General features: G+C 32.0%; 2 protein-coding genes across 8 annotated transcripts in view; one reads left to right on the top strand and one right to left on the bottom strand.

Annotated features, from left to right (window-relative positions):
• Positions 1-13,600, top strand: part of LOC126825604 (uncharacterized) — a 59,930-nt gene extending 46,330 nt beyond the window's left edge. The window contains exons 5-8 of the mRNA XM_050555288.1: positions 271-514; positions 6,072-6,252; positions 7,291-7,344; positions 8,482-13,600. Of these exons, the coding sequence (XP_050411245.1) occupies positions 271-514; positions 6,072-6,252; positions 7,291-7,344; positions 8,482-8,713 (711 nt within the window). The 3' untranslated portion in view covers positions 8,714-13,600. The remainder of the gene's footprint in view (positions 1-270; positions 515-6,071; positions 6,253-7,290; positions 7,345-8,481) is intronic.
• Positions 13,601-14,368: 768 nt separating this feature from the next.
• LOC126825603 (cytospin-A) overlaps positions 14,369-21,939 on the bottom strand; it is a 43,548-nt gene continuing 35,977 nt past the window's right edge. For all 7 annotated transcript variants that reach the window (XM_050555281.1, XM_050555284.1, XM_050555283.2 and 4 more), the window contains 5 exons: positions 17,876-20,784; positions 17,310-17,433; positions 16,638-16,754; positions 16,466-16,525; positions 14,369-16,076 (listed from right to left, as the gene is read on the bottom strand). In XM_050555281.1, coding sequence (XP_050411238.1) covers positions 15,978-16,076; positions 16,466-16,525; positions 16,638-16,754; positions 17,310-17,433; positions 17,876-20,763 — 3,288 coding nt within the window. In that variant the 5' untranslated portion in view covers positions 20,764-20,784 and the 3' untranslated portion in view covers positions 14,369-15,977. The remainder of the gene's footprint in view (positions 16,077-16,465; positions 16,526-16,637; positions 16,755-17,309; positions 17,434-17,875; positions 20,785-21,939) is intronic.

Consider the following 21,939-nt stretch of genomic DNA (forward strand, 5'->3'; position numbering starts at 1 on the left):
TGTTATTGAGTTAGAGACTGAAATGGGCTACATCCTTCCATCCTGGTTTTGTTTCTGGAGTATATCGAACCAGATATCTTTATGAAACTTTATAGACACATCAACTGATTACAGTAGTTGTGCCTTTTGCTGATTATAGATTTCTGATTATATTAATTTTTGTGTTTCCATGGATACAAATTGGACTTTGTTTTTTTTTTATGTAAGAGTGTGCAATATTGATGACTATTGATGTATTGTTTTAAAAATGTATTTTCTTGTATTTTACAGCCGTCACATTCTAACACTAAGAACAATGTTTATGTACCACCACCACCCTTAGTTGTTCGTGTTGAAACCAGTTTTAAACCAGTAAAATCACCATCCACCCTTACCTTGTCTGTCAAAAATTATGATGGCACTGAAACTCAAGAAACTATATCTCAGGAAGAACTTAATAACAGTGAAGCATTTAGCACCACCACTGCCACAACTAGCGGAGAAGAAGACTTAAATAAAAATATCCACAGACGAGGTACTTATCTTTCTATCTAATAAATTGTTATTGACTGAATTTTTAAGAGTTCTAATTAATAAATGATTAAGGTTGTTAGTATTTCTTGATTGATATAAAAGATAATTTTAGTGGCGTCTTTAGATTTCTCTTTTTATCAGACGTCATCACATCTTTATGTGTAATAATCCCAGCAAGGTCGAACAAAATTTCTAGAACCCCGATTTGAAGTTTGGTGACAGGGGCAATAACCCTTTGAATAATTGTTGTGTGACTGAATTTTAGTGATCTGTAAAGCAAAGTTTTGAAAGGAATGGACAGACAGATAGACAAGGGTGACGATAATAAACATCAATGTAATATGTGGCCTATAAAGTCAGTATATTATGACTCTGTCAGCTTAGTAATAGCTTTCTCTTAAGGGCATTGAGTAGTCTAAGATACACACTAACTTTTCAGCACCAATCTTGTTAAGACTTTGCATACTTGTTTCATGTGTAAAATAACCCAGAGGACACATAGTGGAATAAAGAAAAAAATATTTATAGCAAATGAGAAGGTTTCCTCAATCAGTTTTTGAATAAATTACGATGTTGTACACATCGGTGACATGATCTGCAATAAATAGTCATGGCTGTCTCCAGCAACAGTTTCACACTGGACCATTGACAGCTATCTATATATAAGGAATTCCCTCTAAGACACGATTTTCCAGGTCTACCATCTATCACAACTGGAACATTGCTGAATTTCTTTTTATGATGGTCGCAGACTACCATTTTTTAATGTATAAAATGATTTTGAGTAGTGCACTGAAGTCAATATTTATTTTTTACATCGGAATTGTTGTATTTTAAAACTTTTGGACGTATTCAAAGAATTTACCGAAAAACACAAAATCTTATTTGAAGGTAAATAATCAACAAAGATTTTAAAATACTTTGAGTTGATATTAAATAACATTTTTGGTGTCAAAATGTCACTTTTAACCTCTACTTTCAATCTAAGGGAGGGATTATCGATATCTCTTTTTGGCATGTACCAATAGAATTTCCATGAAAACAGCCTATAGCCAAAAAATGTCCTTTGGGTTTCTTAGACTTGTAATTAGCATTGTTCATGCCACATTTGATGGAAATCCATGCAGGCATGACTGAGAAAAATAGACGATTGTTGTCATCAGCATCCTTTATCATCATGCTTTTGGAACAAGTTTGGAACATAGAAAATAAAATTGGTATTTTTTTGATGATTAATAATATTAATATGTAGGTTATCACCCCAAATAACAAAAATTGTCATATCTTATGAACAAAACTTACAGTGCAAGCTTTAAAGTGTGCATTTAAGACTGCTCAACACCCTTAATACTTCAACATTAAAGGAATAGACTGACCACCCACAATGTCTGTATGGAAAGGTCAGGCAAACAATTCCATTTATAGATCTGTTTATTATATCTCATACAATAAATCTAATTTTATAAGTATATCTTGAAAAAAATATGATTTTTTAAAAATCTAAATAAATGATTTAGATAAATGTAGTATATAAAAGGTATTGCCAAATTTGGTGACATTGGGATATTTCATTATTTCATTATTTATTTATTATCCCTTGACAAACGAAGTTAGGGAGGGATAATGAAATGGGCTCCATCCGAGAGTCCGCCTGTACATCCGTCCCGATTTCATTTCCGGAGCATATCTCATAAACCGTTTAAGATATCTTTATGAAACTTCGTGCACACATCAACCTATTACAGTAGTTGTGCCTTTTGCTAATTAGGAATTTCTGGGATATATATTTATTGTGTTTCAATGGAAACAAATTTTACTTAGTTTTTTGGTGTACAATTTTGTTTCCGGAGCATATCTCATAAACCATTCAAAACGTCTTCATGAAACTTTGTACAAATATAAACTTACTATAGTAGTTGTGCCTTTTGCTATTTAGGAATTTCTTGGATTTGTATTTTTTTGTGTTTCCATGGAAACAAATTTGACTTAGTTTTTGGTGTACAATATTGTTTCTGGAGCTTATCTCATAAACTGTTCAAGATATCTTTCTGAAACTTTGTACAAACATCAACCTGTGATAGTAGTTGTGCCTTTTGCTAATTATAAATTTCTCGGATTTAATAATTTTTGTGTGATACCTTTGTAACACTTCTACATTCATCAACCTTTTATTTTCTATTCTGATGACCGTCCTTCTGTCCCGATTTTGTTTCCGGATCATTATCCGTTCAAGAAATCCTTTTGAAACTTTATAAAAACATCAACCTATTATAGTATTTCATTTTCTGATGTATAAGCTTATTGTTTAGCATACAGTAGCTGATTGAGGTAGGCAAAGGTTGTTGTGCAAACCTTACAGCGAGTAGCGAACCTGCTGTGATCAGAGTATTGATATTCCAAGAATTTGTTTTCCTTCTGCCTTCCAAACAAGTGCACGGGATGGTGATGACTATTCATCTTGGTGTTTTTTTTTATTTATTTATTTTTCCAAGAGGCATATCAAACATTGCTTGTGGACACATTAAAGGCTAAAGTTAATGTCCGATTGACTTTAATTATATACACAGTGTTTAAGGTCATGGGACGAAGAATCCTATTGATTTTCACCGATTTCCGATTATTATGGCCCTTGATCACTTTGAAAAATCCTGTGGACGCTCTAGCGGCTAAAGTTAAAGATACATTATGGGAGATTAGATAAAGAGCTGGCAGTTCTCACTATAATAGTTAAAAACTAGATAATGTAAAGGAAATTTGCTGAAAATTTCAGTCAAATTGATCCACTCTGAACCGAAATTTTAGCGATTGAATTTTCGACCTAGCCTCGATCATTATTACTAAAGTCGGTATGATAAAAAACATAGTCTTGATTATCCATTTCATGATTAAATCATGAATGGAAGTCGAACAGAAAATAGGAATCTAATTCAATAAACATCGCAGGCTAGTGGTGACATCGTGAGTTGATTATGGTCTGGATAAGTTAATAGTTCAAAAATAGATAATGAAAATTGAATATGATGTTATCAGGCTTTGAAGTTTTCATAATATAGTCTTGATTGTCAAGTACCATTGTTACGATAAATGAAAGGAGTCTTGATTACTGGTATCTAATTTTAAATTCAATAAGTAAAATTATAAAATAGCGATCGGGTTTCAATCCATTGAAAAATGCGACCATTGATTATGGGCTTGTTATGTGAATAATGTCTAATTAATAATTTAGATAACATTTCAGGCCTAAAAAAGACCCGCAATAGGCAGATTTAGCTCTTGCATAATGTATGTTTAATATCTGATTGACTTTAAATTTATACACAGTGTTTAAGGTCATGAGACAAAGAATCCTATTAATTTTCCAATAAGTACTACCAGATTTATGGCTTTTGATCACTTTGAAATATCTTGTGGACGCTGTAGAGACTAAAGTTAATATAAATTGTTTAAGGTCACGAGACAAAAAATCGAAACAAATTCTGATATTTTTTCATAATTACTTCATACGTTATTACTTGTAATCAGATTTTCATGTGTTGTAAATGTTCTCATTACTGACAAAATAAAACTTAGCTGCTGTGGGTTTATATTTCGTTGACTTGAAAGTTTGGAAACCCATCTTTACATTTTGGTACAACATAATTATAAATGCTTGATCTAGTACAATGTAGATGAGCATCCCTGAGAAGCGAAAATTGGTTTTCATGTACTCCGGAGACATATTATGAAAGATTTTTTGAACATGGTTCAATTTCAGTTGTTTGACTCTATTTTCAAGTTTTAAACTATTTAGATCTTGATACAAATTTGGGGTAATTGGATCTCTGGGACCTTAGCGGTGTATGAATCGGATAACTTTGTTTTGAATAATTTGCAGTATGTTTTTCAGATTCTTGTTTAAGCCTGAAACCATGCTGAGCATGCATAATCTAAGTGGCATTATATAAGAGTATTGGTTAATAATATCCTAATATACTCTGTTAAAGACTTGTTATATCTAAATAAAAATTCCAATCTGGTATTGACCTTTTTAATATTATTAACTATTAATTCACCAGAGAGATAACAATCAATATATGGACCCAGATATTTTTTACTGTAATTGCTTGAATGATCATTACACAATATTTAAAAACTACTACTAGTACTAGTTTTTTACTGGGACCAAATAACATATATTCTGTTTTACCAAAATGAAAGGATAATTTATTGTCTACTAACCAATCTGAACAAGCCTTTAAGACTTTAAGGCTTCACTTTTGGTTTCAAAAGAATTCATGTAAACTTGACATCAAATTTGCCAGCTGCTGTGGGTGTATGTTTTGCTGTCTGACAACATCTTATATTTTTTATACGCCCACATTTTCATGTGGACGTATATTGTCGTCGCCCCTGTCCGTCCGTCCGCCCGGACGTTCGTCCACAATTGTTTGTGAACAGTCTACAGGTCACAATTTTTATCTGATTTCAATGAAACTTGAAATATAGGTTTATCACCCTAAGATCTCGGTTCCTTTCGATATTGGCATCTATCGGACCATAACTTCATATTTGATGGCCCCTGATTGTACGAAAAATCACGTTTTTGGCTTGTGAACACTGTAGAGGTCACAATTTTTATCCGATTTTGTTGAAACTTGAAATGTAAGTTTATAACCCAAAGATCTCGGTTCCTTTCGATATTCGCGCATATCGGACCGTAACTTCCTGAATTATGGCCCCTGATTGTACGAAAAAACACATTTTTTGGCTTGTGGACCCTATAGAGGTAATAATTTTTATCCGATTTAAAAAAACGTGTTAATATATAACCATTACACCCTAAGGACGGCTGAGTTTGAATTTTGTGAAAATCAGCCCAAAACTGACAGACAAAATGGCCGCCCTTCTTCTCAAATAGCGTAAAAATATGGTATATCAAGGTTGTGGACCCTATAGAGGTCACAATTTTTATCCGATTTTGTTGAAACTTGAAATGTAAGTTTATAACACAAAGATTACTGAATTATGGCCCTTGATTGTACGAAAAATCACGTTTTTAGCTTGTGGACCCTATAGAGGTCATAATTTTTATCCGATTTACAAAAACGTATTATTATATCACCGTTACACCCTAAGGACGACTGAGTTCGAATTTTGTGTAAATCGGCCCAAAATTGACAGACAAAATGGCTGCAGTTCGTTCTAAAATAGTGTAAAAAATATGGTATATCAAGGTTGTGGACCCTATAGAGGTCACAATTTTTATCCGATTTTGTTGAAACTTGAAATGTAAGTTTATAACTCAAAGATCTTGGTTCCTTTCGATATTTGCGCATATCGAATTGTAATTTCCTGAATTATGGCCCTTGATTGTAGGAAAAATCACTTTCGTTTTAGCTTGTTTTCTATCCATCTCTCGAAAATGTGGGCATATCCTGCCTGGCAGCCGCTGGTTTTTTATAGAAAAATGCATGGCTAGAACTCTATTGTTTGAAATGTAGTGATGATAGTGTTGTGTTGAGCCCAGACTGGTATTTCTATATCCTGTATTTAAATGTAATATTGTATTTATGGTTTAGAGCGTCGACCCAGTTCCTGTTCATCAGTAAGTTCTGTATCTAGTATATCACCTACGTCATCAACACCATCAACATTACCTAACTCACCTGATGAACCTGATCTTAGATTACCAGAAGTACATTTTGCGGATGATGGCGCTCATTGGTTTCGTTCTTCCGCTGTTATACTCAGGTTTCACAGGTTAGTCTTCTTCCTTAACAAGTTTTCATTTTGCTGATGTTTAATTTGCATACTTTAAAATTTAAGTTATCACCAGTCAAATTTATTTAATATTCATATTTGTTCTCAAACTCAAACAGAAATAAAGTATGGACTAGTTACCTGTAAAACCAGCATAAGGATCTTTAAAATAATTGTTATCAACAGTGAATGAATGAATAAATGAAATGGGGTTTAACGTCTAAATTTTCTGCTTCAACTGGGCTAATGAAGATGGGCATATGACATACAGTGTACTATGAGGGAAATTTTACCTGAACAGCAATTTAATTCCAAAATCTTCTGTTACGTGCATGCAAGACCTCAGTTTTTGTACCATCCGAATAACTAGATGCTGTTCTTGCCAGGCCCTTGCACATTTGACGAGGCGGACTAGATGCTGTCCTTGCAAGGCCCTTGCACCACTGACAACAGGGAACCGAGCCTGCACGCCAGAGTTCCTGGTGTTTATCCAAAAGTGATAAATCAGATGATAGTATATTGAATATTGTTGATAGCATAAAATTATCTAGTAAATGGAGTATTAAAATTATAAATAATGAACAGCATTTAATAATGCATTCTTGGAGGATCTGAAAACCAACACAGTGTGTTGCTCATTTGAGTTATTACATTTTGTATAAATGAACATTGTCAACAAATGACATATACTACAAACATAGCAAATAAGATACACAAAGTTTTAGAAAGTTTGATCATGCAGCTGAACTATCAGCATTATAAAATGCAAATACAGGCAAAATTAGTGAGGAAGATTTCATTTAACAAGCTAGAAGAATACTAGTACTAAACGAATGTATAGTTTTATGGTGTTATTCATCCAACTGAACCACCAGCACAATTGAAATTCAATCTATGCCAAACCCCCTTTCAGTTCACATGAATTTCCTGCTGCATTTATTTCTTGTCTTGCAGTAAATATTTTCAGTAGTTTGAAACTGATAGATGATAGTGAAACGCTATTGTTGTCTGTAATAAAAAATATATTTTATATTTTAGATGGTTCAATAAACCTGATGTAAATAACCCTAAAAAGCATCCTGTCTTGTCTGGGTAAGTTGACCTACCAAACTTTCAAATTGTTTACTAAATCTGGGGGATATTTCTTCAAAATAGTAATAGTAATAATGAAAAGTATTACAAATAAACTCATTGAGCGTGATTTGAGCGATATAGGAATCCTTGCAAACTACGATAGTGTAAAAGGTGAATTTCTAATAAGAATATCAGTTCAAAAATTGGTTTTAATTCTGTTCAGTATTTACTAAAATATGATGAAGCTAATTCTATTTATCTATGCTGTCCTTTATGTAAATGGTTCACTTTACTTGTTCTATTTTCTCGCTTCTTTTTCTAGACAGAATCTGTTGACAAAATAGGTCTATATCACTTCCAGGTGAACTTTCTGCCATTTTGCAAATGGCCAATTGCCCATTTCAAGTTTATTGTCTGATGATGTCTTCATCTTCACATGTTTGCGAAGTCTAATTTATGGGCCTGTTTTTATTCTGATTGAATCCAAGCCAGCGGATCATCTAGCATATTTTGATATTTTTTTCATTACTAAATGTTAAATAATCAATTCATGCACTGTTACTTTAAGCCCAAAACAAAATACCTGTATTTATGGTTCCCAACAGAATGTGGCTTATAGCTTTGTGATTTGTAACTGGTCAGCTTAAATTTCTGGATTAACCTATCTGAGGACATGTGCCATCTATTATTTTCTGAGCAAATTTGGAGTTTCAGACAGATATATGTGTCGGTAATTAATTATAATTCTTGACCGTAGCTGTCAGGACAATTAAGCTGGTTTCGCTCATAGTACATGTGAACACTATACTCTCCTAGCATAAAAGGCCAGCATTTTGAAACTAGCTGCAGTCTAATGGCATATAATACCCATCATATCTTTAAAGAACTAATACTGTTACCATAGTAATAGCATATTTATGAAAAAAAAGAATGGATGAAAAATATGAGATTGATAGCTTGGGGACTTCACAATCACAAATTTATCAGCTGAGGAAGAGCAAGAATTTCCGTAAATTAATTGATTTTGACAAGCAGAGTGAGAATTGTAAGGCTGTTTTTATCATCATAAACTTATTTAGTTTGGTATTTTTTGTTCTATAATATGGCATCTATTGTATCATATTAACTAATAAAATCAATATCTATTTGTTCCAGATGTCGAATCAAATCACCATGTGGCTTGCGAATCATTGAAATTCGTAGTGACCCCGAAGGCCTTGTCTTGCAGCATTGGGAATTTTTGCATGAAATGACACCTTCTGAATTTACTTTGAAGAAATCACGGATTAGAACCATTCCGGAAGGTGCTAAAACGATCTCCATCCTGGCTCAAGATCGCTACGGCAATATTTTGAAGAAACGGTTCAAAGTGATGAACTTGGAGTGATAATTAATTTTAAAAACTGTTTGTTACACATGATGTGTCGTTGTTTAGATTTTTAATTTAACATCTTAGAGGTTATTTGTTGATTTGTTGATTAAAAAGGAGAGTTTATGAACTTCTTTTCCTGTGAGGGGTAAATTTTTACGAATGTTAATGTGAATATATTATTGTTTATGTAGATACTACTGATGTATATGTTGAATTAACCTTCAAAGGAAATGCAACTTAGATTATTTATATGGCAGTTATTTCTAAAAAGAAAAAGATATATTTTCTGTTATTTTTACATAATGGCTTTTATAAGTACTTTCTACTTTGAATAAGAAATTCAAATATTGTGCCAGTCCCTTTTTTAAAAAGATGATTACATTATTGATAAAACATAAAACTTCGGTCAATATTGTTTTTTATGGAATGAAAATGTTTACGCAGAATAAATAAGAGTGGGAATAGGAAAAGTAACTTTAATAAGAGATGTAATTTTCTTCAAGACATTTTTGCTTAACACAGGAAAACATTTTTAAAATTATGATACCCGGTAAATAAATCTGACTAAGAAATTTTTTTTAAATGCAAGATGCCCAATACTCTTACATTTTTGCCTACGAATTTACATCATGTACAGTACATCTGGGAGCATAAAGGAAATTCAATGAATAACATTGTTTGGTATATGATTTTGGACTTGTCAGTTAATAAAAATGTATTTATTTATTGGGTCTTTGAGGTGATTTATGCGCTAATAAAAATGTATTTATTTATTGGGACTTTGAGGTGATTTATGCGCAAGTAATTTTCAATTTCATCTAACGAACATTCTCATTACAAATTTTTATAGCACATGAATAAAATGGAAATTTTGCACGGAAATACTCTTCTAGGATACCTTGGGGTGTTTCAGGGGTGTTTCTCCCGTGAAATAGTGCATCAAAATTCTTCTCTGAGCTTTAACAAAATATTATTTTACTATCTCTATACCTCTTTGGAATATTTGTAATTTTAAAAAAAGAAAATGCAGCATTCTTTTCTCACTTCAAATTTTCTATCTAAATTTATTTTAATTAACAACACAATTCTAACCCTTAAACTAGTAATGCTTATGTTAATATGCTTACATCAAAGCATGTAACTTCTTACTTACAGGTAGCAAATTGTCTATTTATACATGTTAAAATGAATGCTAAATTATATGACTTCTTTCCTAAATATTGTAGTTTGAGTTTTTATTTCCTTTATTATTACTTTTAATTAACTGTCATATTTTTTATGTTAAAACAGATGTTACAAGATATGGTGAAAAAGACAAATTATTATTTTAAGAGTGAGGGTATGTCATGAATTCAACTCCATATAATTAAAGAAACACCATAGATGTATATATTATATTATTTGTTATTTGGCATGTTGTGAATTTTAAATTGAATTATTTATATTCAGGGATATATACTATTAACTTAAGGATGTAATAGAATTGTTATATATTTATTTCTCCATTTTTGTATTTCTAATTTAATTAATATATATTTTTTTTAGCCAAAGAGTTTGTAATTTAGCTTTATATAAACTGTTTAGTGAAGTATCTTTTTATACCTTATGATTATGAATGATCTTTTTGCTACAGATTGGTTGAATGTTAGTGCATAGGTTTTGTATTTCCATATTTTTCTATTAGTTTTCTATAATAAATGAAAGTGTTGTTCATGTGAAAAATACCATAGCATAGGTGATTTGTAACTCATTTACTAGACGATAAAAAAAAACAATTGGTGTTTAAGAAAGTAATTATTAAAACATCAATGTTACTTTTCTAATATAGATTTTCGTAGTTTTATGAATTTTTTAAAAAAAACAACAACTTATAATGAAGAAAGTCTTAATGTCACGGCCTACTAACCTTGCCAAATAAAAGTTTTATGGACGTTCACTCTAAACATCCAGCTGTCTCGTACATTTTCACTAAAATTTTAACTTCCATGAGAAAAATAATATTCTTTTAATAAAAGCAAGTTTTTAAGATGTCAAAGGGACAATGAATAATGAATATTTTTTGTATTTTGTATGTTAATTGCTCAAATAAATGATCTTCATCCTCGTTATTATAGATTATATGATAGAAATAATATTATATATTATATTCTTGAATCTGTAACAAATTATTTGAATCATGTAATCAGATATTTTAGTAGATAACTAAACTACAAAAAAACATTACGACTCATAAAAACTGAATCTGAATTATATGTATTTATTTATCAATTATTATTTTCAGCAAAACAAATTTATTATTTTTTTGTGCATTATATGTATTAAGGAGCATATTGCCAATATTGGTACCATTAAAAACCCAGACATCCTTATGGTTGCGATAAATAGTTGTTTATCTAACAAATAAATAACAACAGACAATAGGCCAGAATGTGTATTACTGTCAGACATGTTTTTTTTTTCTGTGTTATCTGCACATGCACATAAAATACCCAAGTCATGCCCCAAGTGCAGCTAAAAATAGTTCTGGTTTATCACACAGCTAATTTTAAAATTCGTTAAAATTTGATGGCAATGAAACTGTACCAAAAAGATGAAATTATATCAAAAGTTTAATGTTCCTTTAAATATATTATCTGTATTATTTATTAAATGTCATCCATTATTACCTGGTGGATGTTTGTGTATCTCTCTTTTCATGTTATAAATGGCCATTAAAATCATTTCATTCCAGTTTTGATAAATTTGTCTCATTAATTATTAATGTCACTGTTTCGTGCAATGAATTTTTCATTATAGAATTATATTTAAACACAACAACTGGTATTATTATATGAAGTCTATTTTAAAAAATGTAATACTCTGTAATTTGTTGTTTTATTACATTCATTATAATTATACATCTTAGGCTCCACTTATGATATTAATTATATATGATATTGATGGTAAAATGTTCTTGTATTAATATATTTTAATCAAATATTACTTAAAATTATATGCATTTACTTTTTTTTTTAAAGCATGTGGTCTAAGGGGAGATAATGTCTTCATGAAGCGAGATGTTCAATTATCTCCCTTTAGTCAATTATAACCACAGGGTAACATTTAATGTTACAATATTGATAATCTCAAGATATTTGTATGATTAAAGAAATATGTGTTGTGATGAATACTGTATCTTTGTAGAAGAAATTTAGCTTATTTTGCATATGTTGATATCAGTACATTATCTACCTTTTTAGTCCAATGTGACCTGCTACAAGAGAGGAAATACTCTTGTACCATTGCTCGAAGGGTTTTATAAATATGTGGCACTTCTGCATAGATGTAGTTCAATATATTTTAAATAGTGTAGTAGATAGTTCTGTGGTTGTGAAATATATTAACATTACTATTAAAGTAATTATTGTGAAGGCAGCACAAAACACCATAGTTCTATAACCTGTACATTTACGTTATAATAGGTAGAATATATTATTGATGGCATTGTTAAAAATATAATTAATATTGTATTATTAATGAATACTCTATCTCAAAAATTAAAGGAAACCTGTATTTAGGGATAATCAGTGATTATGGTAATATCTTGACTAGTTAAAAGAGGAGTACGAGTAGAACTGCCTTGTTTATCTGTAGTTTAATATATAGAAAATATATTCTAATAATGATCACCTTTAAAGATGCATTATGTAAGATTTAGATAAAGATAATGAAAAATGAATATGATGTTATCAGGCTTTGAAGAATAGTCTTGATTGTCAAGTACCATTGTTACGATAAATGAAACAAGTCTTGATTAATGATTACTGGTATCCAATTTTAAGTAAAATTATTAAATAGCGATCAAGTTTCAATCCATTGAAAAATGCGAAGAGAGTTGATTATGGGCTTGTCATGTGAATAATGTCTAATTGATAATTTATATCAATCTGCAATAGGCAGATTTAGCTCTACATAATGCATCTTTAACAATAACATTATTAATAGTCTGATCGCCAAATCCAGTATTTCGAGTGAACCTGGAAATTGTATACAAAGTTTATTTTATGATTGAGAGAGAGAGAGAAATGGGATTTAACGTCCACTTGACACAAACTTGGTCATTTCGGGACTAACATATGGTTTAATTTTATTTCAATGATTCGGTTGCGCGTAGGGGTCTTTAACAGTGGGAGGAAACTGGAGGACCTGGAGAAAACCCACGAGGTTGGACAGGCGACCCTACTCCTGGTCACGTATAACCGGGGAATCGAAACCACGCCAGTTGATGCAATGACAGACTTTATGGTACAGCGCGCACGTGCTAACCATTCAGCCATACAACCCCCCCCCTATTTTATGATTGATATTAGTAGCCCAGGGTGTCCTCTGTTAAAATCTGGCGGGTGAACCTCGGTCACCCTTGACCGAGGTTCACCCGGCAGATTCTGAAAGAGGACACCCTAGGCTACTAAAATCAATCATATAAAAAAAAAAATTTGTACACAATTTCCAGCATCAGCTATAGTTCTGCAGGACTATTAATTAATTAATGAAGTTTCCCAATGTTGTTATGAATTTTCAACACATGTGCAAAAAGTTGACAATCATGTTTTAGGCAGTGTTTGAGAGAATAAAATGTAAAACTCTAAACTTCAAAATGACAAATACCAACACAAATTATTTTGAATGTAAAACAAAAAGCAAGGTTTGGACACCATGAAACATCTTGAATATAAAAAAAGGAACTAAAACATGTATGTGGGAAGGAAAGTCAATATCTTGGAAACCATCAGAAATGTGTGATTTTTCTTCCTAATTCAAAGTCAAATAACTAGAATATAATTGTATCAATCAATGATAAAGTGATCAAATTATTTGTAATTTCATGAAAAACAATGTTGAAATAAAATGTTATATATTGCATTCCTGTCTTGTATTTAGAACACAACTTACAAATGGTCACGGGTCAGAAACCTTTTCCATAACCTCTTTTTTTTGGCAATTCTGATGGATGGATGGATGATGAGACATGGGAGAGTCCCCAACATATAGCCCTGTTTTATTGTCGTCAAGTCTTTCAAATGTTCAAAGGTTTTTGAAAAATTTTACATTGATTCCCCCACTGTAACAGGCAAAATTATACATTAATTGAAAGCTTAATCAGTTCCAAAGATAAATCCTAGAACTTTCTACAGTTTGAACGTTGGAATTTGTGTTCAAAACAATAGCACCTATTTAGAAATATCAATAGCTGGGTCCGGTAAGTGTAGTGCTTAGCTCTCAACTTTCCATAAGTAGCAAACATGATGTCATACATTAAGAAAAGCTTTCAATCAACATTGAAACTAAGGTCACCTCAGAGATGGTTCTCAAATTGACAAAATAAGGCCCATGTCCACCACAATAGCCATCTAAAAAACTAGGGAAGAGAGTCGGACACCTCAGAATGGAAAGAAACCCCAAAAAGCTATTTGTTCTTGTATATAAAATTGCTGTATTAAATCCGTGACTGCAGTCACTGCATTGATGTCAAACTAATCCGCATCTTATGTGTGCCTTATGTCCAGTTAAATATAAAAGGACATATCTTGCTACAGTGTAATAGTAATTGCAGAATAAACTACGACAGACATAGGTGTCCATGTATCAAAATGATTTAGTTTAATTAAATAAGAAAAACAAACTATGAAAGAGATAGGACTTTTTAATTAATGGAAGCAGCAACACATGATGATTAAAGCAAAGGTCAAAAAAAGAAATGTCTGTTTATTGAGGTCATTTTGTGGTTTATATTTCCAGTTATACAATAAACTTATGTTATATATATCTTTTTGTAATTTTAATAGCAATGTAATGTCAATTATTTTATATTTTAAAAAAATCTCCAGATTGACACTGGTTAAAAAACTTAATTGACTGAAGAAAAGACGTGTATTAATTTATAAGCCCAAATTGACCACAATACACTAGATATTGGCACAATCTGATTAAAATCTAATATGAATTATGTTTCATTTTATTCTTGTTGACTATACATGTATATTCAGATCATGTTATCTTTTCAACAAATCAAATTGTCTGGTGGCAAAGTTCAAAATCCATGTAAATTTAATAGTGATACTGATGGGTTTTGGGTTATATTATGACTATTTGAAATTTATAAAAATCATTAGGGAAAAAAATGTAATTTAATCAAATTGGATATTTGAATTAATGAACTTATGAAGTTATATTTCATATAAATCAATGACAATGTGCCACAACCTCTACACTAAAGATTCAAGTTTGAATGAAAGAAATAAAGAAAGGAGAATACCAATCATAGATGACTGGAAGAAGATATTTGAGATTCAAGAAATATGATAAAAATACTATACAGGTCTAGATGACTAGAAATACTAAACTCAACATTTGAGCATAAACAAAACAAAATTCCTAACGTAACAAGGAGATGTACATTCAGAATATTGAACTCTATGACTTTAATTCAATCCAGAACCCCTCTCAAAAGCAAAAAATCTCCTCAATGCAGACTATTCTGCGAATGAAGAGTGGAAACCCTATGGAAGTCACATCAACATCATTCTCAAAACTAGCACTCCGTCAAATTTTGCCCCAAACATATGAGTGAAGTCAAAATATTCCAAGCAAGCAAGGTAACATTTTAGAAAGGGACTTGAAAAAACTTGTGCCCCAATTTAGACAACCATATTATTATTATTATTATTCCAGAAGCCCCAACCTATTTAATCCCCTGCCTAAATACAAGAGTATAATAAAAAGCGAATCTCACACACAAAGTGAAAATAAATGCCATTTTTTCAAAGAAAAAGTAAAAATAATATTGAACTGAGTAGGAGACAGAAAGCCTTGACCAATTAAAAACAAATATATTATTAGATTGTGTCATTAATGATACTAAATTATATCTGCAATTTTAATGTCCATCGTGTTTCAATAGAAAATACAATTCTATTTCATGTATTAACAAGATTAACCAGTAGGAAATATTTCTGATAATACGAATCTATAATTCATTAGAATAATGACCTCAAATTTTGAAACTGGCAGTAGCACTTAAGGGTTGGTATTGAAAATCAGTTTCATTTTGTAGAAGTCACAAACACTTACACATAGGCATTGCACTTAAATAAAATCATGGATAGTTTTGATCTTTAAAGTGTTAAACACAAATTACTGGTAATGATATCACCTGCTGGAAGCCTCAATATAAATAATACCAAAGCACACACTGATATAGTTTATAAAAGTCTTCTTCAAAGAAAGCACTACTTTGGATTTATTTTGTATCCATTTCGAAATGTTTATATATTGCTGTAACATAACACATAACAGCTTGCCAATCAGGTCTTTCCATAGCAACCATATCATTTATACACTGAAAGTAGAAGAACAAATATTTTCAAAAATTATATGCAATTATTAGAGAATTTGTTTTGTTTTATTACAGAATTTTTGCTTAACATGCAATACAATTATTTGTATGACTTAAGAGTGAACTCCTAAAAAGGCATTTTCCCTAATATCTGAAATGATAAACCCTATCACTGGCTATCAGCTTCATTAATATTGTTATGGTGTTATGCATATGAAATTTTGCTAGAGAATTGTTGCCTACATGTATATAACTGTTACCAGATTTAAACATGAGGCAGGGTATGCTTACTTAATGGAACAACTGATACCACTTGCCCTAAAGCCGGGATTAAAGCTACATTGTCTAATACATACATAATGAGTTTTATTTACTATACAAATAAATCTTACCAGCGTTTTTGGAATTCCTTCTTCTTCTCCAGCATTAAATGCTAAGGTAAAATTCTTTCTCTGTTAGAAACAACAAAAAGAAAAGGGTGAAATTAGATTTATTCAATATCTTTGAGTAAGTGAGGAACTGTCAATTTAGAACAGGAATGATAATATGTATCAAAGAGCTTACCTTGTCTTCAGCATCTAGATCATTATAAGGTATCTTATGTGGTAAATAATTATGTAATATAGCACAGAAAGCTAAACCATCATTCCAACTACTGCTAAAATTAGTTATATCCACACCCTGTCGAAATAAAAACACAATTAATATTCAATTCAGTACATTATACAATTACAATGCTAATGTCCAATATTATTATCAACTTAGGTCCAATAAATAGTCTTAAATTACGTCATCTTTCACATATTATTATTATCGTAGTTATAACAACCCTCTATTTACTTCCTGGATACTGTGTTCTATGAAATTTGTTTACTAGTGATAATGTATCAGAACTCAATCGTCATGGTTATTACAATCCCCTATTTACCTCATGGATACTGTGTTCTATGAAATTTGTTAACAGAGTGATAGTGTATCAATACTCGATCTATTCAGGTTGAATAAATATAATTTTTGTGAGAAATAGGTTGAAAGACTTCTGCCATTTTTGAAGGGAGATTTTTGTTTAGCTGAATTCTAAGAAATTTGCATGAAACATATCAATTGTCAGCTTTTTTAAAACTAACATACTCTTGCCCACTCATAAGAGATCCTGCCACTCAGCAGAATGTACTTGTTTTGTGTTGCCTTTTTAAGAGAATGGTCACAGAATACATTATAATCCCTAAGTCTAACCTTATAACTAAGCGTTTTTTGTTGACACCATTTAAGTAAAGCATTTCTCTTGGAACCACCCATCTGTTTAGCTAGATAGGACAATGGATCTTTACCACTTGTATCTTTTTTATCTGTATCAACACTAAAATTAAAACAAACAAAATATCATGAACAGGCAAAATGAATTGAAACATGTACATCAGAGAAAACAATTTCTTTCAATAGATCTGTAGAAACATTCATTGAAATTGAAAATGCTTCTTGAAGTTGAAGATCACAATTTTCATAATAAATTTACATTTTGACAAGATTTTGAGCAATATATTTTATCAAACACAATTAAAACAGGCATTTAAGTTTGACTATGCATTAAAATTGTTAAGAGTTAGATAAATATATTTTTAACGATAACTCTAAATAATATAAGGAGAATTCACATGTGATGCAATAATTTTTGTCTCTAAATGTCCATTTTAAACCAAGGATGCTTTGTTGTAATTTGGAGCAGCTACTCTGACAAATATAGGCTACAGTTGGCTTATTTAGTTTGTATTTTAGCATGATAATATTATCAGTATACTTACTTGCTGGTACCACTGTTACGTCGAGGTGTACTTCTATCTTGTCTATTCTGTAGTATGGAACTAATAGTAGGAGATACTTTACAATGTTCACTATCAGATCGTACAAAAGGTGGCATACTTTTAGGTTGGTCACTAGGCGATCGATGTAGATCCACAAATGAATGTCTTTGAGAAGGTTTATCATTAGCCTTTTTCAGGGCTGATTTCAAATGAGTTTCACATGGGGGACTTAAGGGACTATCTTTTGTTGGTGATGTAGGGGACTTGATATAATCCTGAATACTGAATAAACTGTCATTGGAGTCGGAGTTTCTCCGTGAACTACCGTGACTAGAATGAATAGAAGAACAACCACTCTTCACTTGGGTTTCAATAGAACGAATCAAACTTTTAACTGATAAACTTTGATTTTTAGGGTCAATTCGACGCACGTCTCGTAAAACCGAAAGTTCGCGATCGACTGAACACAATACTTTGCCTTTAAGTTCAGCATTAGTTAAAATAGATTTAGACATTTTTGATTCTGTAGAATATTTCTGTATTGTAGCTAGATCTAAATCAGCTCTTAATTTATCCACAATACTTTCTAAATGTCTTACTTTGTCCTTTAACATAGAGTTCTGATTCCTTAATTCTTCCATAGTTTCCTGTGTTTCAGATCTGAAGTCGTTGGCGATGACGACTGCGACTTGAAGGTCTTTCTGGAACTGTTTCCACTCTTCTTCATCAGTTGCATGAACATTTTTGGCTTCATGCAATTCATTAACAAGTGTATCATTTCTCTGTTTGACCTGACTCAGCTCTTTCTGAAGTTCCTGTATAGTGGTTCCATGATATTTTTCCTCATCTTGGTAACGGTTACAATCAATTTCTAATTGATCGATGTGATCTCGCAGAGCTTCAACTTCTTGTTGGAGATCATTTCGCCCTTTCTCCAAATTGGAGACTTTATATTCCAGGTCGCTCACTTGCATCTTGGAGTTATTTTTAACAACTTTCATCTCTTCTTCTTTAGTTTGGAGATGTTCTTTGAGTTTTTTAACTTCACACTCGCTGTGGGCTAAAGCATCTTGAACGTTTGCTAATTTCTCTTCAGCTTTGTCTTTTTCCTGTCGAGCATTGTCCATCAAAGTTTCAAGATCAGATTTATCGGTCGCTTTATGAAACTGTTCAAGTTCTGAGACTTTTGCCTTTTCATTTTCCAGAAGTGTTCTCAATCGTTTGATTTCGATTTGATCTGTGGACACTATTTCACGCATTTCGGCACCATGTTGTTCTAATAAATCTTTCTCCGATTTTATTCCAACAATTTTATCTTCCAGAAGTAAAGATTTGTCACGTAAAGCTTCGTTTACATCGTATACTTCCTTAAATTCATTTTCAACGGTGTGAAGTGTATTCGCATGTTCAGTTAATTTCATCATAAGTTCTTCTCGTTCCTCTTGTGCGCTTTTTAAGGAATCTATAAGAAGCTCTTCACGCTTAGATATGTCTGGTAAATTACCGCTGAGAAGTAGGGATTTTAGCTGTTCTACTTGTATACGTGTATTTTCTAGTTTTTCAGTTTGTGTACAGAGAGATTCAAGTAAAACAGCTTTTTCATCTGCTAGTCTTTCATTTTCTTCTGTTAACTCATTTACTGCATCTTGAAGATCTCCAAGTTCCTGAAGTGTAGCTTGCAATTCCTCTGTTGTGCTATAATTAGTTTCTTCCATAAGAATGATGCGTTCTGTTAGACATGCCACAGATATTTCACTAAGACCATCGCTTTGGCCACTTTTATTACTTTGTTTCTCCCAATTTGATTGGTCAAGAGACAAAATAGAAGGGTGGTCTGGAGTACCGCACAAATCAGCTAAGGAAAGTCCAGGTTCGGATGCAGAAACAGAAGCTGATCTTTCAATTGATTTCACACCAGAAGAAACAGGGGGTCCTTTAGCCCCATCAGTGGATAAACTGTCACAACTAGCGCTATTAGGAATATTACTATCAGGAGTAGCTTCCCCTGATTTATTGTTTTTACTAACATTCACACTCTTTTTTAACATCGAAATTTTTTCAGCATCAGTTATTTGTTCCACGGGTATACCCAACTCTTTAAGTCTATCTAACAAATTCTTGTTTTGATTGCGTAAAAAGTCCAATTCTTCTTTGGTGTCGATAGAAGGAATTTGATCTTTCAGTCTTTTATTTTCATATTTTAACTTCTCTATTTCGGCTTTTCGACCTTCGGCTTTCTGGATCAATTCCGATATTCTAGTCTCCTGAATTTTCTTATCTTTTTCAAAATTTGCCAGCAATTCAGCATTATAAGCCATTACGTCTGCTGGTGCTGACGTACGTTTTCTTGTGAGTTTATCTTTGCTGACATTTTGAGTACTTTGTGCACGCTTTATTGATAGGGATTTTTGACCATTATTTGTGGACTGTGTTTTAGATAAGGAACCACTAACACTACTGGCTGAACTAATACTGGTTTTATCTATAGATTGCGTACTGGAAGCTTTACGTATAGTAGAAGTTGTTGCTAATGAGGTTGGTTTATTTGGCTTGGCACGGACAGATCCAGAATTTTTCTCCTTTTCTTTTAAAGCTACATTTTCCTTATTTTTATCGACAGATTTGGTCGATTCTGAAGATTTGGCGCCACTCTTTGGTTTAGCACTGGGTTGCTCCATTACTGTAGATAATTTCTTCTTCTGGTGACTAGAGAGATTCTCATGACTTTTACTCAGGTAGGCCTTGCTAAGGGGACGGGACTTGGCCGAACCCTGGCTGCTCAAACCTGAGTGTTCTGACTTGGAATGTTTGACTCCCATTGTTGCAGACGTACTAGAAGCAGGCACACCTGGTTTGGCAACAGTTTGTCCTTTCTCCTGTTTCTTCATTGCGCTGGTCAAATAGGGTATCTGAAAAATACAAAGAAAAACTACATAAATATATTGTAAACAAACAATTTAACAAAATAGCTGAACAAGAAGTTCCAAAAAAATAAGGTCATTTTTAAGTCAATCTTTAACTGTATACGAATAACCAAAACAAGACCAGCTAACTATGGGTTAGAAACTGTTCGGATTTTACAACGACATACAAGCCTTCTCCAATGTCTCAGCCATAATGGTGTATAAAACAGCAGACTATTAGAGTGTTAAATACCCCCACTGTTGTTTATCCTACCCCCCTAACAAATTGTCACATAAAAGTGTCACATCAAGAAGGTTCAATGCACAGGTCAAAGTTGAGTGTCAATCAAATTTGCTCCAACTAGCTACCTATACATAGATAACTATGCCTATTAGTAAGTAATTATAAAGTCATGTTGTATGTGAAGTATAAGTTTGTGGTATTTTGAAGTAGACAAGAGAAATGATTGTTAAATGTCAGTGGTACATCCTCTATATATACAGTAGTATATATATGTCATGTTAATATAACACATTATCAGCATGCCCCCCCCCACCCCCTCTTTATGTCATATGTCATCACAATTATATCCTTGTTCTATGATAAAATGTTTTTTTATTTATTGCACAAATAAATTGTCTTGAAAGGTAATTTATGAAAACATTTTGAACCATTAGCTTATACTTTAAATTTTTTTTTACTAAATATTAGTTTCAAATAATACCGAATATCGTACCTCTATACCATTTAGATTTAAAACACCAAGTAGACAATCCAGTTACATTTACTTGATTGTAAAATCTAGTCAGATTATCAAGAAATTCAAACAGTAAAATTCTAGTCAGAATGCATTTGTCATTATTTACTGTCCATTTACCATACATATTGAGGTCAAAGTAAATTCTTGAATTATTTTCTGCCAACTTCCTTTTCCACCCTTTATTTGCAGAGTCTGTTATATATACGTTTACACCCCTCAATGTTCCCAAAATGCCTAACCATTTGATTAAGAAATAACAACCGGCCCCTAAGTCAAGCAGACGCACAATAAGCGGTTGGGTTTGCCAGTTGGTTTTACCTAATGCTTGCCCCATGGGTGTTTTTCAGGTAATCCATTATTTTTCTGGTAAGATTGCGCATCTATACTTTATACCAAAATT

This window comes from Patella vulgata, chromosome 6 (assembly GCF_932274485.2).
Source record: "Patella vulgata chromosome 6, xgPatVulg1.2, whole genome shotgun sequence".
NCBI lineage: Eukaryota > Metazoa > Mollusca > Gastropoda > Patellidae > Patella > Patella vulgata.